This window comes from Oreochromis aureus, linkage group 3 (assembly GCF_013358895.1).
Source record: "Oreochromis aureus strain Israel breed Guangdong linkage group 3, ZZ_aureus, whole genome shotgun sequence".
In the NCBI taxonomy this organism is placed as follows: domain Eukaryota; kingdom Metazoa; phylum Chordata; class Actinopteri; order Cichliformes; family Cichlidae; genus Oreochromis; species Oreochromis aureus.
Window position 1 is genome coordinate 81,236,186 of NC_052944.1, and position 15,089 is coordinate 81,251,274.

Genomic DNA, 15,089 nt, shown 5'->3' on the forward strand with positions numbered 1-15,089 from the left:
AGGACACAACCCAAAAGTAATGATAAGTTCATTCAGGATAGAATACTAGGCCCAATTACATTAAAACCCTCCCTGATGATGCAAGATGGGAGGATGTCATGTACAGAGTTGGAATTTTTCAGATGCTCAATTATCCCCTTCAGGGTAGAGAGTGACACAGGCTCAAACCGCTGGAAGGACGTGGTGCATCCCGAAGCAGAAATTTGATTAAACACAGAAGAAAGAGGAACTCTAAGAGAACAATTTTTTTCTGTAAAGTAAATTAAAAAGTGTTCCCAGAGAGCTGGGGAAGCCACTCTCAGAACATCAGGGCGAGGATTAACCACTGAGTTAAAGGTTTTAAATAACATACGAGGATTATGACTATTAGCTGTAATAATAGCCGACATAAAAGCTGCTTTAGCCATCTTAACAGATTTCTGCTAGCTCAAACGGCTCATACGTAGGATGTCAAAGGACACTTGAAGCTTATCTTTCTTCCACTTCCTCTGGACTTGGCGACAGGTGCGTCGTAGGGCTCGTGTAGAGTCATTTAGCCAGGGTTGTGAGCAGGTTCTAGGACGTTTCACCTTAACTGGAGCCACAGTGTCCAGTATGGAGGAGCATGTGGAGAGGAAAGAGTTAGCAAGTTCCACGGCTGAGTAAAATGTAGCAAAGAGCAAATATAAATACAGAAGAGGAAATATTTGTGACAGGATTTAATCAGCTCATGGTTTTAGTTTAGACACAGCTGAACACTTTCAGGTCTGTGTTACAGTAAGTAAAGTTTATTTCTGTTGCCTTGTTAAGACCAAGAACAGTCATTAGGCTTTATAGTAATTTTTTTTTTAAAAGCCAGCAGCAAAACACAAAATGAACACATGACACAAACAAGACCATAAAGATAAGAACCAAGATGTTAAATTGAAGTCTGAAGCTGACGGGGAGCCAAAGAAGAAGCTCTGAAAGTTTCATGAGAATGAGTTAAAAACCTTGCAGCAGCATTTTGGACAGAATTGTTTTAGTCAAACAAGAAAACCATTAAAAATCAATAAGAGAGCACACGAAAGCACAGACGAGCATCTTCTGAGACACAACAGCTTCAAATTGTTCTCATTTGTTGCTGCTGATGTAGTTTAGCCTGAGTTTCCTGCCCGTGTGTTTGCTGTCAGTGTTATGAATCCTGCTGTAATCAGTCTTCTACGAGCAAACAGAAGCAAAGGCTGTCTGTTCAGTCAGTGAAACATCAAACACAGATCAAAGCTTCCTCCATGAGCCACACAGAGGAAACACTGAAGCAAACACAGACAGGGAGGCACAGAAATATTAAGAAAACCAAAGGATCACAACAGAGAGAAGAAAATAATAGAATCAAAGTGAAACTAGAAACACTGAATAAACTCAAATAAAAACGAGTTCAAAGTGTGAGGAGGTCTGATGTTCCAACAGTGTTCAGGCTGAGAATTATTACCTGCAATGCTCCAGTTTGACCTCATGGTGGCAGTGCTGTCTCACTGTTATAATGGCTACACTCAGACTACAGGAGAGAACAAGAGGGCTCTACTAAAACTGATGTTTTACGATGTTTTTATCACATCGTGCTGACGTCACCCTGATGACAGTGGTTGCCCAGGGTAGCAACATGGTGGGGGCGGCATCTTGGCATCTGCAAAAAAAAAAGAAGGTTGCTCATACATCATGCTGGCTCATTTTGGGGATGTGATGGGCACCGATTGGTGTTCTATTGCCCATTTGTGGGGAGTAAAGGCGCCTCCGTTTGTGGGGTGCACCTTCTTGCCAAACACAGCGAGGAGAGGGCGGGGCGGTGGGGGATTCTCTGGCTGGAGCAGCATCTCGTTAATGCCGTCATCCTGATTAACACGATTAAAAAATTTTACGTAATCAATCCATTTGGAGCGCAAAATGACTCAAAATCCCTGAAATGTCTCTGTCAATGCATTTCAGGCAGTTTGTCCAAAGTTTGTCCATTCTGCGCTCCAAATGGGTTGATTGCATTAAAAAATGTAATCACATTAATTGTGATGACAGCGTTAAGGCGTTAACGTTGACAGCCCAACAACAAACACAAAAACAGAAGACATTATGATATAGACTTATAATTTGTACCGATATTTTTCCTAAATTCTATCACACACATATACGCGAAAAGTGAGCGTGAGGGCCCTCGGTGCACCTGAGTGCTGCTGCTACTGTGTTAAAGTCTCACATGCAAGTTGTCGAGAGGGGAGAGGGCAGGCTGCTTCCAAATAGTGCACATTTCATCCATAATGTTGTCTATCCAAGCCCATTATGTATTAATGATTTTTCCTAGGTTGTGTGAAATAACATTCATTAGTAGGGCCAGGACTCCGCAGTCTATTTACACCTACAGGCCAGTGGACACTCTTTCAATGATGATGATGTACACGTCCTAGAAAGGGAGGAGCACTGCAGAGGGAGTGTTCCCCCAGTGCACAAAACAGGACCGCCCCTGTTTCCGAGGTTATTAAATGCAAGACAAACTGCAGAGTCCGAGTGAGCAGCTGAAAGTCAGCTTTATTTCAAATTTAAATGTAATCTGATTTATTCAGTATTTACAGTCAGGCTCTGTTATTGACTGAAAACTCCGACAGACTCAGACATTTAGAACAAACTAAGAGTCGGATCAGCACAAATACTGACACAGAGATGGCTGCTGGCACTGCACTGCTCTGCTCCTCTTTGCTGTTTGTCCATGTCTTCGTCTCTGCAGGTGAGATTGAACTAAACTGAGTTTCTCTCTGAGATAACAACAAGGAGGATTATTTTCATCTGGACTCAGTTTATCTGTGTGTGTGAAGGAGACACGAGGCTGGGTGGACACTTAACATCTGTAACCCAGCTGTGACAGAGACTGTCACGGTTCTGGGTCAGTTTGGACCCAGTATTTTGAGTTTATTATATTTTGGTTTAGTTTTGCATTATGGATTGTTCATTATGTTTCTCTGGCACTTTGTGTTTCAGTTATCTTGGTGTTTTGGATTTTCTCATTTTGTGGTGATGGTGATGATGATTATTGTTATTGAGTTCCATGTTTCTGTTTATTGGTATTTAGGATTTGTGTTCTCATGTTTTGTGTGGGTTTAGTTCCATGTGTCATTTTCTGTCTGTCTCTCTGTGTCAGGTCTGCGTCTTGGTGTAGTGTTCTTGTTTCCTGTTTTATTGTGAAGGTCCGCGTCTCATGTGAGTGTGTTCAGTTTTACCTCTGTCTCGTCTTGTTGATTATTCCCAGCTGTGTTCCCCACCTGTGTGTAATCTCCCTGTGTTTCTCTGTGTGTATTTAAGTCGCGTCTTCTGTCTTTGTGGTTGCTGGTCCGTCTGTTTCCCTGCTGCCAACCGTCATCTGTTTTCTGCTCGCTGTTATTCGTGTTCAGGTTTGTGTTCTTGTTCAGGGTCAGTAGTTCAGTTATCCCAGTATAGTTTAGTTCTCCGTTTACCGTTTTGTCCATCTCTTTTGTTGTGTTTAATAAACCACCCTCACACCTTTACAAGTGCCTGCGTTTGGATCCTCCTTTAATTCCCACACAGCTCATCTCACTCGCCGTGACAGAGACAAAGAAGTGTAATGTGTGTGTCAGTGTGATGTGTTGTAGTGTCAGGAGTCAGTATACAGCTACAAAGCTTTTTGTTCAGTGTATACAAACAGCTGTAGCTCCATAAAGGCAGCATGCAGAGACTCACAGTGTCTTATAATGAGAGGCTGCTTTCTCTCACACATTATGTTCACTTATTATCAGCACATGTTGTTGTTCTGTGGAAGCTAACATCTTGTAGTTTCTGACACTTTGCATGTTTAGCATGAGGCTAAAATTCCCCCTCAGTGGGTCACTGGTGACCTGCTGGATGTTCAGACATGACATGACATTTGAGTTTTTAGTCATGACAGCATGACTAAAAACTCAAATGTCAAAGGAAATAAACAAAATATTTAAAGTCAGTCATTATGATCATAATTGTACTTTGACCTTTAAACTATCTGCTCTGTGTTGTTTCCTCTTTCAGAGCCTAAGATCATTACAGCAAAGTCTGGACAGGACGTCACTCTGACATGTCGAGCTCCAAATATCAGCATCACAGGTGTAAAGTGGAGCAGAAATCACCTGGAGCCAGAAAATATCTTTTTGTACCAGGATGGTCGCTTTGATCCAGACAACCAGCATCCATTTTTTAAGAACCGGGTGGATCTGCAGGACAGACAGATGAAGGATGGAGACGTGTCTTTGATTCTGAAGGATGTGACGATTATTGACACTGGAACATACATGTGTGGTGTCTTCACAGAAGGAGCAGATTTATTGAACCTCATCACCATGATCGACCTGAGTGTTGATCCTGCAGGTGCGTGAGTAGAGTTGAGTGTGTGTGTGATCAGAGGTGAAGCTGCTTCCTGGTTGTTGATGTGTGTTTGTTGTATGGATGAGCTGGTGGATGTCAGAGGTAGACAGATGTTTCTCCAGCTGTTGTCTTTGTGGCTGGTAGTCTAGAGTTGTAGAGCAGCATTGTTTGGGTAAGGTTAGAGCAGAAACAAAGACATTTATGAATCAGTCTCTTCTTCTCTTGCTCTCTAGCTCGTCTGTAAACATGTGTGGGGAAACTCAATGTTAAAGCCTACAGCTGGAGGGGGAGGGGAGGGGTGAAGCTGGTGGTTGTGAGTCTGTGAAAGTGAATCCTGCCGGTGCCATAGCTGCTGAAAACGTACTTAGTGCAGACACAAAACGTCCATCAGCTTCAAAGTGTGTCAGAAAAATGTCCACATGATGACTGATGGATGAGAGAGGTCCCATTTTTGTTGTTGTACACAAATCATTGAACAACACAAACACTTAGAGCTCCTTTCAGTGCTGCCTGTTTTGTTACTGCACACATTTCTGATGGTCCTACAGTCCAACGTAGCAAACATCTCCCTGAAGCCTCTTCATAGAGACCAAAGGTTGGATCAGAGCAGCTGAAAGGACACATCTATGAATGCAGTCAGACTTTCTCACAGCCTCACACTTCATCTGATCAGGTTTAGACTAAGGTTTCCTAATGGTCAGTTATGATATAAACATCAGCACTACAAGAATCACAGTCATATTTACTGTAACTGTGTCACTCTGCTTGAAATTCAGCTGGTATAAACTAAATGGTGTTCATATCAGAGATAAAGATGATCAGCCTGTTTGCATGTTAATAATATTTCTCTAATAATTTTTTTCATATTGACTGAGCTTTTGTCCCTTAACATCTGTAATCCAGCTGTGACAGACACAAAGAAGTGTAATGTGTGTGTCAGTGTGATGTGTTGTAGTGTCAGGAGTCAGTATACAGCTACAAAGCTTTTTGTTCAGTGTATACAAACAGCTGTAGCTCCATAAAGGCAGCATGCAGAGACTCACAGTGTCTTATAATGAGAGGCTGCTTTCTCTCACACATTATGTTCACTTATTATCAGCACATGTTGTTGTTCTGTGGAAGCTAACATCTTGTAGTTTCTGACACTTTGCATGTTTAGCATGAGGCTAAAATTCCCCCTCAGTGGGTCACTGGTGACCTGCTGGATGTTCAGAGGTTCATTAAATCCAACATGACTAAAAACTTAAATGTCAAAGGAAATAAACAAAATAATTAAAGTCAATCATTCTGATGATAATTGTGCTTTGACCTTTAACCTCTCTGCTCTGTGTTGTTTCCTCTTTCAGTTGAGAAAACCATCACAGCTGAGTTTAGACAGAAGAGTGTCACTCTGACATGTCGAGCTCCAAACAACAAGAAGATCACTGGTGTAAAGTGGATCACAGATGACCTGAAATCAGTTCTTTTGTACCAGGATGGTTACTTTGATCCATCCAACCAGCCTCCATCTTTTAAGAACCGAGTGAATCTGCGGGACAAACTGATGAAGGATGGAGACGTGTCTTTGATTCTGAAAGATGTGATCACTGATGACACTGGAAGATATGTGTGTGCTGTCTTCATGGAAGAAACAAGCTCATGGAAGTTCATCAGCAGCATCTACCTAAGGGTTTCTCCAGGTGAGTGAGTAGAGTTGAGTGTGTGTGTGATCAGAGGTGAAGCTGCTTCCTGGTTGTTGATGTGTGTTTGTTGTGTGGATGAGCTGGTGGATGTCAGAGGTAGACAGATGTTTCTCCAGCTGTTGTCTTTGTGGCTGGTAGTCTAGAGTTGTAGAGCAGCATTGTTTGGGTAAGGTTAGAGCAGAAACAAAGACATTTATGAATCAGTCTCTTCTTCTCTTGCTCTCTCTCGTCTGTAAACATGTGTGGGGAATCTCAATGTTAAAGCCTACAGCTGGAGGGGGAGGGGAGGGGTGAAGCTGGAGGGGGAGGGGTGAAGCTGCTGGTTGTGAGTCTGTGAAAGTGAATCCTGCCGGTGCCATAGCTGGTGAAAATGTACTTAGTGCAGACACAAAACGTCCATCAGCTTCAAAGTGTGTCAGAAAAATGTCCACATGATGGATGAGAGAGGTCCCATTTTTGTTGTGCACAAATCATTGAACAACACAAATGCTTAGAGCTCAGGTAAGTGATGAGTGAATAGAATAGCTATTCACTCTTTTAGTCAATTAGGTTAAAAAGGAAAAAAAAACTGTGGATAAAGAACGACAATTTGGTCCCTGTATATTTGAAGTATTTCTATACTGCCAGAGGTCTTCATGCATGCTCAATCATCCAGGTAAGAAAATCTCCAAAAGGTGATTGTGTTAGAATCAACCTTTGGAGATTTACTGCCAGAGCATACACTGTCTGTGTCATGGTCGCAGTGGCTGACCGTATGGAGGACTCAGGCGCAGACACTGGACAAGGCATGAAACTGAGTTTTGAACGAAAAGCGAGCCTTTATTTCAGCTGAAGACGTGGCGGTACAAACCAGGCAGAATCACTAAACTGATAGCTAAACTGGGGAACTAATACTATGATAAAGTATTAGTACAAAATACATGCCCAGTACAAAAGACTGGGCATGGAAACATGGAGGGTGGGAACAGAGACGACGCGACACAGACAGCATGAAACATGCTGTCCGTCCAGCCCTCCAGCTGACGAGGCGTGGGGCTGGACGGGCTCCTCGGGCCCTCCAGCTAACGTGGCATGAAGCAGCGGGGATGCTGCGGGGTGCCGGGTTGGCACACCCGGGCATCCAGCAGCAGATGCAGGATGAGCTGCTAACTGGACAGGGAGCTGAGCTGCTAACTGGACAGAGGGCTGAACAGGAGGCTGAACAGGAGGCTGTCGTGGCGGCAATGATTCTCTTGAGCCTCCAATGGAAACATGAGCTGGTACAGGCGCCTGCAGAGCGACAACCACTCCCACCCGAGTGCCTGGGATGGGTGCGGAGCTCAGCTGCGTACTGACTGGCATAACCTTGGGGACCAACCTGGGTGCAGGAACAAACCGGACGACAGCCACTCCCACCTGAGGTGTAGATGCAGGTGCATGAGATGGCTTAACAGTCATTTAGCTTAACAGTACTTAACAGTACCGGCTAACTGAATCTCCAGTTGGGAGCGGCCGTGAGTGCGGCGGCATTAACTGTTGGGATTGGGTCTTCTTCCTCTGCCCACATCCGTGCCAGACAGGTGGCCGGAGACGAGAAGTCCTTGCGAGGGGGTGAGGGTGAGCGGCCGGTCCGAAGCAGGGCGACAGGTGGGAGTGAATGAGCCACGGCTTCCAACGGAGCTCCTCCTCCCGATAAGCCCATAACACCTGCTGCCGCTCATCATCACCAAAATCTATGGCCTCCACCGTCTCCGTGTGCTGGTCAGTGCAGCTTGACCGTGGCGGAGACGAGGGAGCCAATGCATGGTGAGACGATGGCAGAGTGGAAGTGGGCCTCAGCGTTCCACCTCTCACAGCCTCTGTCTCACGAGGCAGTGGCGACGGCATCCGTTTACGGGGCGGAGTTGTGGGTGATGAGGCGGCGTTCAGGACCCTCTGGGCAAGCGCACGGGCACGAAGCTCCTCCTTAAGGGGGCCCAGGGAGTAAAACGCCTCGATTAGGTGGGGCAGCTGCCGCAACCGTGGCTCCCGCAACAAAATGGCATCCACGGCCGCCAATCCCGTGGAAACCACTCTTGGATCCGCGCATCCGATGATACGATCCATTATGCGGTAGAGCCTGTTCAGCTCCTCTCGTACCTCCTCTGAAATGTCCGCTGAGTCCGACATGGTCGCGTCGTACTGTCATGGTCGCAGTGGCTGACCGTATGGAGAGTGTATGGAGGACTCAGGTGCAGACACTGGTGAAGGCATGAAACTGAGTTTTGAACAAAAAGCGAGCCTTTATTTCAGCTGAAGACGTGGCGGTACAAACCAGGCAGAATCACTAAACTAATAACTAAACTGGGGAACTAATACTATGATAGAGCTATGGCTGAGAATACAAAAGACTGGGCATGGAAACATGGAGGGTGGGAACACAGACGACGTGACACAGACAGCATGAAACACAAAGACTAATTACACATAAGGGATGATCAGGGGAAGTGGCCACACATGGGAGCACAGCTAACGCACATGAACCTAAAGACAGGACCGGAGAAGTGAAACCCTGACATTGAATACAGACTTTCAAAGTAAAACAGGAAACATGGAGATTAGACATGACATGAACTAAACATAACCACACAGACATGACGCATGAACCAGGGAGACTTAGTACAGGGGGAGATGACATAAACAACTAAGGAACAAAGGACTAAACAGCAATCTCAAAATAAACTAGATGAGCTAAACTAGGGCACAAATGAATACAAAAGATACATAAAACTCAAACACTGGGTCGCTCGATCCAGGACCATGACAGTCTGATGGGGGAAAATGCCATTTAAATTTCCCTCAGGGTTTGGTTAGTAGTTTTAAATTCAATTAAAATACATGTTTGAGACATTTTAACGCTACTCCTTATTATCAGAGTTAAACCTAGATGTACACAGTTTTGGAGCACACTTGAAATTTTTTTGCACTTTTTCTTTATGCATTTTCTTTTTTGTTTTTTCTTTGGTGGCTGGTGGCTACAATTTTGTTTAGATCGTGTAGTCTAAGGAGCTTGGAAAGAAAAGCATCTGGTCTTCTTTAAGTTGCTTGTAGACGTTTCACCTCTCATCCGAGAAGCTTCTTCAGTTCTAGGGTCAAATGGTGGAGAGTCCCAGATTTAAGCCCTGTGGGAGTTTCCCCCCAAAGAGGGACAATGGACGCCCTAATGATCCTCTACCTAATCAAATGAGCCAAGGTGTGAAAACGGTTGTAGGTCGCAATCAGCCAGGGTTTTGGGTGAACCCAGATGTGAGTGAGCTTTACGGCGTCTGGAAGGGATCTCAAAACTGGATTATAGATGGCAGACAGTTGGTGTCATAAACCACCGCCTCTGTTCAAAGATGGTCGCTCACAGTGGACATAGATGTCTTCTTTCACTCCTCTTTCAAACCATTTGTCCTCTCTGTCCAAAATGTGAACATTGGCATCCTCGAAACAGTGACCAAAGAGTGTCCTTTAGATGCAAATGGACTGCTGAGTCTTGTCCCGTGGAGGTGGCTCTTCTATGTTGTGCCATGCGTTTGTGAAGTGGCTGTTTGGTCTCTCCAACATAGAGGTCTGAGCATTCCTCGCTACACTGTATAGCAGCGGTCCCCAACCCCCCGGGCCACAGATCGGTACCAGTCCACGAGAGTCGAGGCTTGGGTGTGAAATTTGTGATTTTCAGGGTATTTATAATTTTTTTTATCGTTTTTATCATTAACTTGGGTCTCTTCCGTTTGTTTTGAATAAATATTTAGTTTTGGTACTGGCTTTATTTTGTTGTATTTATGCGGGACACATTATTGGCTGGTCCGTGAAAATATTATCAGACATAAACTGGTCCATGGCCAGGGCTGGACTGGGACAAAAAATTGGCCCTGGCATTTTGACTAGAGACCGGCCCACCAGGTATTATCGGAAAAACCATAAATCCTTTGAATGAAAACAAACGCTGTTGTCACAGTGATGTATGCTGTCTTGTTGGTATATATGTATCAATCTAATAAACTCAAACCTACACCATCCTCCCTATTCTGGTATTCTAAACAGTACCCGAAAGTCGACTGCTTGGTCGAGTTAACCTCCTGAACTATCTACAACACATGGTGAAAACCTGAAATTAAGACAAAGACTAGAGGTGAGACATGATCATTACTGATGACAGATTTAGATATATTTTCATAAACCATTCATTTGCCACATCAATAAACAGCATGGCAGGGCAAAATATTTTTTCTAACATGGCAACCTTTAAAAAGTGAAAGGAGATGGAAAGACAACTTAATTGACTTTTTGATGGCACTTTACACACAGTACTGGTACAGAATCTAGAAAATGTGGGAAAAATACTGGCATCATATACAGTACTTAGCTACTTCTGAAGATATTATGATGGGACCCTAAAAAAATACTATGTAGAATAATGGATTTCTATGCATTTTACATCAGATAAAAACGTTTGTTGTAAGATTCAGAGCGATAAACAAACAAAAGAGAAAAGCTGATCATTGATCAGTTTCATGATTGAAGTAGAAACAGGAGAGGGAGGGGGGAGAATGAGAGGAGAAGAGTCGGCTGTGCAGCAAAGACACAGAATAACTCCAGCTTTGTGTCTTTTTCATTGTAGCTGAAATACGGGACAAACTGTTCCTTTTCACCTCAATACGAAACGCGCAATATTTTCTCTGAATACGAGACGATTCCGTTTTTTGGGGGGACGGGTGGAAACTCTAATAACTAACCTTATAAATAAAATAAAACAAGTTCAACATCAATAATATCATAGCACCCGCCCAGCTGTATAGAAACTCCGTCATGCTAGCTAGTACGCAGTACGAGTTATTGTAACTGACTGTAAAAGTCAGCATAACGAAAATAAACTCCACCTAAACTTGGTTTATATCTGACCCACATAGACTGCAGGTCATAACTTCTTACCTGAAGTTCAGTTCACCGCCTCGGGTCTCTGCTCCTCCTGCCTTTCCCTCATCCACCTGCCAGCGTGTTGCATCTGCTGGCCTCCACCACTTGCTAATGTTACTGAATCTGTAGAAGCTCCGCAAAAGCCACCACCAAACAATTGAGTTATTTTTACACATCTCCCTTCATCTGGCCAATAGACCACCTTTCAGTGTTTATACTGTTATGGAAAAAAACGAAGAAAAAAACCCTCATCGGCCCATAAAAACGAAAAATCACGATCGGCCCACCGGGCAAATGCCCGGTATGCCCGATGGCCAGTCCAGCTATGTCCATGGCGCAAAAAAGGTTGGGGACCGCTGCTGTACAGCATACACTACGTTGTGTAGTTTGTGTTTAGGACTTCTGTCTTTGGGATGAAACAGTTTCTGTCTGAGTGTGTTGCTGGGTCTGAAGTACACTGGGATGTCATGCTTGGAGAAATTCTGCTGAGTTTTTAGGGGAAGACAATGTTGTTGCATTGGTCCTTCTTATCCTCCCCTATTGGTGTCTGATCTTCTTTTCTGTGCATCTTTGCTGACTTGATGAAAGCCCAGTTAGGATAACCGCATGTTTTAAGAGCTTCCTTAAAGAGCAACAAGGAGAGGGAACGTTTTCTGCCTGGCGTTGTAGAGTCCTGATTACTCTAAGTTTGTGTTCCAGAGTGTGGTGGGGGTCAAAGAGGAGGTACTGGTCCGTGTGTGTGGGCTTCCGGTAAACTTCGCTGTTGAGGTTTCCATTCCCTTCAATGTGCACGGCACGGTCCAGGAACGGCAAACAGTTATCCTTTGTGTCTTCCCTGGTGAACCTTATGTTTTTTATCCACAGCGTTGATGTGAGCTGTGAAGGATTCAACTTCTTGTGTTTTGATTTTGACCCAGGTGTCGTCTATATATCTGTACCAGTGGCTGGGTACTCTCGCTTTAAAAGAGCCAAGAGCCTTTCTTTCCACTTCCTCCATGTAAAGGTTGGATACAACAACTCTTGAGCCACGATTGATAGGTTTGTAGCTTGAACCTATTCGCTGGAACGTTGAAGACAATGTAATTACACAGCAAGCAAGACAGTAGGCAAGTTCTTTATGTTTCACGTGCACGGGAGAGAACTGGACAGGCGCCGTTCCTTCGCTTGACCCCAGTTGCTCTCGTCCGCTCTCCCGTAACACTGCTCTTTTATTATGGTAACATGAATATGCATAGGTTCATTAACATATGACCTCTTGCATAGGTATACATGTGAACAAAGAATACCGTGTGTGTGTGTGTGTGTGTGTGTGACTCCCCAAAGCTGGTGCCAGGAGTCTAGCGGTCCATCTAAACAAAAAGCTCTTAGACTCAAACAGATATACGTGTGTTTGCTATACCATATATCAGCAAGAGAAGATACGACCTCTCCTAGGAGGTGTGTGATCTATGCCAGAACACTCTGAGGAGGAGTGAACGCACTCCCCTCTTCATGCTACACAGAACTGTTACAGACTATTAAGGATCAAACCTCCTATCACTACACAATCGATTATATACTTCTAAGCATATATGAGTAAATATTTCTAAGCATAAATGACAATCATAATACAAAACCTAACAACGATCGGGGCGATCCTTTACATGGTACATTTTCTGGATACAAGTCTTGAGCCATGATCGCCCCATGGTGATGGGGCGATCCATCGGGGGCGATCCATCGGGGCGATCCATCGGGGCGATCCATCGGGGCGATCGTGGCTCAAGAATTGGCAGGTCGTCTTGTAATCGGAAGGTTGCCGGTTCGAGCCCCAGCTCGGACAGTCTCGGTCGTTGTGTCCTTGGGCAAAACACTTCACCCGTTGCCTACTGGTGGTGGTCAGAGGGCCTGGTGGCGCCAGTGTCTGGCAGCTTCACCTCTGTCAGTGCGCCCCAGGGCAGCTTGCTATCACCAGTGTGTGAGTGTGTGAACGGGTGAATGACTAAAATGACTAAGTAAAGCACTATACAAATACAGGCCAGGCCATGCCATACAATAGGTGACACCGGGGAGCCCCTGGCACAGCCGTGTTTCTGTCTGTAAAAACCCTTGTATTTAAAATATGTGGTGGTAAGCCAGTGTGCAAGTCTCATCAGGGGTGAAGTTGGTTCTGTCTTCTTGTAGTCATTTTCTGACAGTCTCCACTGCCTCTGTGGTAGATATGCAAGTGAAGAACATCAAAGAACACTGGAATGTTGCAGGCAGGAATGTTGGATTCAAAATGCAAACTCACGGAGCAAAAGGTAAACTCAAATGTAGGTTTAATGGATGAAGGCAAAAAACCAGAAAACTAGCCAAACTGAAAATATAAACAAACCAAAAACAGGCTGACAGGCAGAACACACAGCATGGCAAGATGGAGATTGCAATACACACAAAAGAAAACACAGGGCTTAAATACACAGAGGGAGCAATCGGGGAATGGGAGAAAGGAGGAAAACACAGCTGGGACAAATCAGGGCTAACGAGACAAGTGAAGCAAAACCAGCCACATTCACATAAGACATGGACCTTCAAAGTAAAACAAGAAACACACAGACACTGCAACAGAGGGGACACAGCGACGTGGGATGAGGGCAGGCACAGAGATTCAGAATAGACATGGAACAGAGGAAGTATGGAAACCAAAACTTAAGAACTACAAAATCACAAACCAAGAAGAACTGGAAAACTAGGAATGCAAAACAGAAACCAAAACCTTCACAGTCATAAACCAAGATGAGAACATAAATTAAAGCACCAAACTGAAAACACTGGGTCAATGACCCAGGTACCCTAACAGACACCATAGTTTCATCTGGTTAAGGGTAAGTTTCTCGACCATGTCGGTGAAGTTGGTGGAGTTCTTGATGTAATGTGGGGTGTTCCCCACAAGAGGTGCTAGGATGGCAGCAAGGTGTTTAGAAATGTTGTAAGTGGCTGAGTTTCTGCTCTTAACAATGGGTCTGAGTTACGCCAAGCTACGCGAACTGAAGTGCTGCTGCTTTGTTTTGCTTTGCTTTTACTGTCTGTTCAGGCTGCGAGGTTTCTTTCCTACTGCTGCCAGCCTTTAAAGTGGACGTCGGCGTGGACAATGGCCATATGCATGCCACGCGAGTCGGCTGGCGTGCATGTTGATTGACTGACTGGAAGATTAACTTATAGTTGGGCAGACGGCCAGTTGGAGTACTACGGCGATTCCGTCTGCTCCATATTTAAAAGTTTTATTTAGGCTGTATGTTTGTTCTTTTTTCGTTGTTTTGATTTGTAGTTTGGGTTTTTGTTACGCCACTGGTGGGAGGCCCTTTTTCTAGCTGTGGATCACCAGTGTGTTCCTGCAGTTGGGTTATCCCCAGCGTGTGAATATTAGTTTTGTTGTAATATATTACGATTTCTTTGTTCTTTTATTCAGATGCGGAGTGCCAACGTGGAGGAGACTAGGGTGCCTTGGTGGTGGGATCCTTTGAGTGTACATGCCTGCCTTTCTTAGTTTATTAGCGTGAGTGTGTGATAGTGTGCTGCACTTGTGTCTTGGTGTGTTTTCTTTTCTCTTTTTTTTTGAGTTTGTGTGTGGCATCCCTGCCCCTCCACTGGTAAGCCTCGGCTCTGGATACCTTTTTTTAAGCATATTTGTACACTGATATTTATGACTGTGCTTTTATACGTTGATTTAATTAATAAATTGTCAACTTATTTTATCTTTGAACCTCGTCTCTGTACTGAGTATAACAAACCTAACTGCCTTCTTGGTGATTAGTGTTACCTCCAGTATTCTCTGGGTGAAATTCCCAGGGTGGCGTTGTCTTTTAAACTGTGAAGCACATTTACTTTATTTCCACCTCTTCCTGCCACATTAACATACATCAACACTTTGGACAAGTGGCAAGAGGGAACCTCCCTCTCAGATCATTTCATGCACCTTCATGAGCAACATTTTAATCTTCCATTGTTGGATCTGTGCTTCCACAGGTCCGCTAGTTAGGACTTATCACAGATGAAGTAATCAAGACAACAACGTAAACTTGTTAGCAAGGGAAGGCTGGCTGGAACCAAGGTCTTAGAGCTGAACACTCCTCGCCTGTCTCCTAGCCAACTTCAAAGAAACAGTCTTCCATG

At 44.4% G+C, this 15,089-nt stretch overlaps 1 protein-coding gene across 1 annotated transcript; it reads left to right on the forward strand.

The window, feature by feature from the left end:
- The first annotated feature begins 2,510 nt into the window (after nt 1–2,510).
- On the forward strand, nt 2,511–6,867 carry LOC116312121 (V-set domain containing T-cell activation inhibitor 1-like). Its single transcript, XM_039602473.1, has 4 exons — nt 2,511–2,731; nt 4,021–4,356; nt 5,700–6,032; nt 6,779–6,867. The coding sequence occupies exons 1-4, from the start codon at nt 2,668–2,670 to the stop codon at nt 6,865–6,867; spliced, it is 822 nt and encodes a 273-aa protein (XP_039458407.1). The 5' UTR covers nt 2,511–2,667.
- Nucleotides 6,868–15,089: the final 8,222 nt, after the last annotated feature.

Excerpts from the sequence above, each read along its gene's own strand:
- LOC116312121 (XM_039602473.1), top strand. The coding sequence starts at position 2,668 with ATGGCTGCTGGCACTGCACTGCTCTGCTCCTCTTTGCTGTTTGTCCAT. Across the intron at positions 4,357-5,699 it reads CCTGAGTGTTGATCCTGCAG|TTGAGAAAACCATCACAGCT; the intron begins GTGCGTGAGTAG and ends TTCCTCTTTCAG. Across the intron at positions 6,033-6,778 it reads CTACCTAAGGGTTTCTCCAG|TGGCTGACCGTATGGAGGAC; the intron begins GTGAGTGAGTAG and ends TCATGGTCGCAG.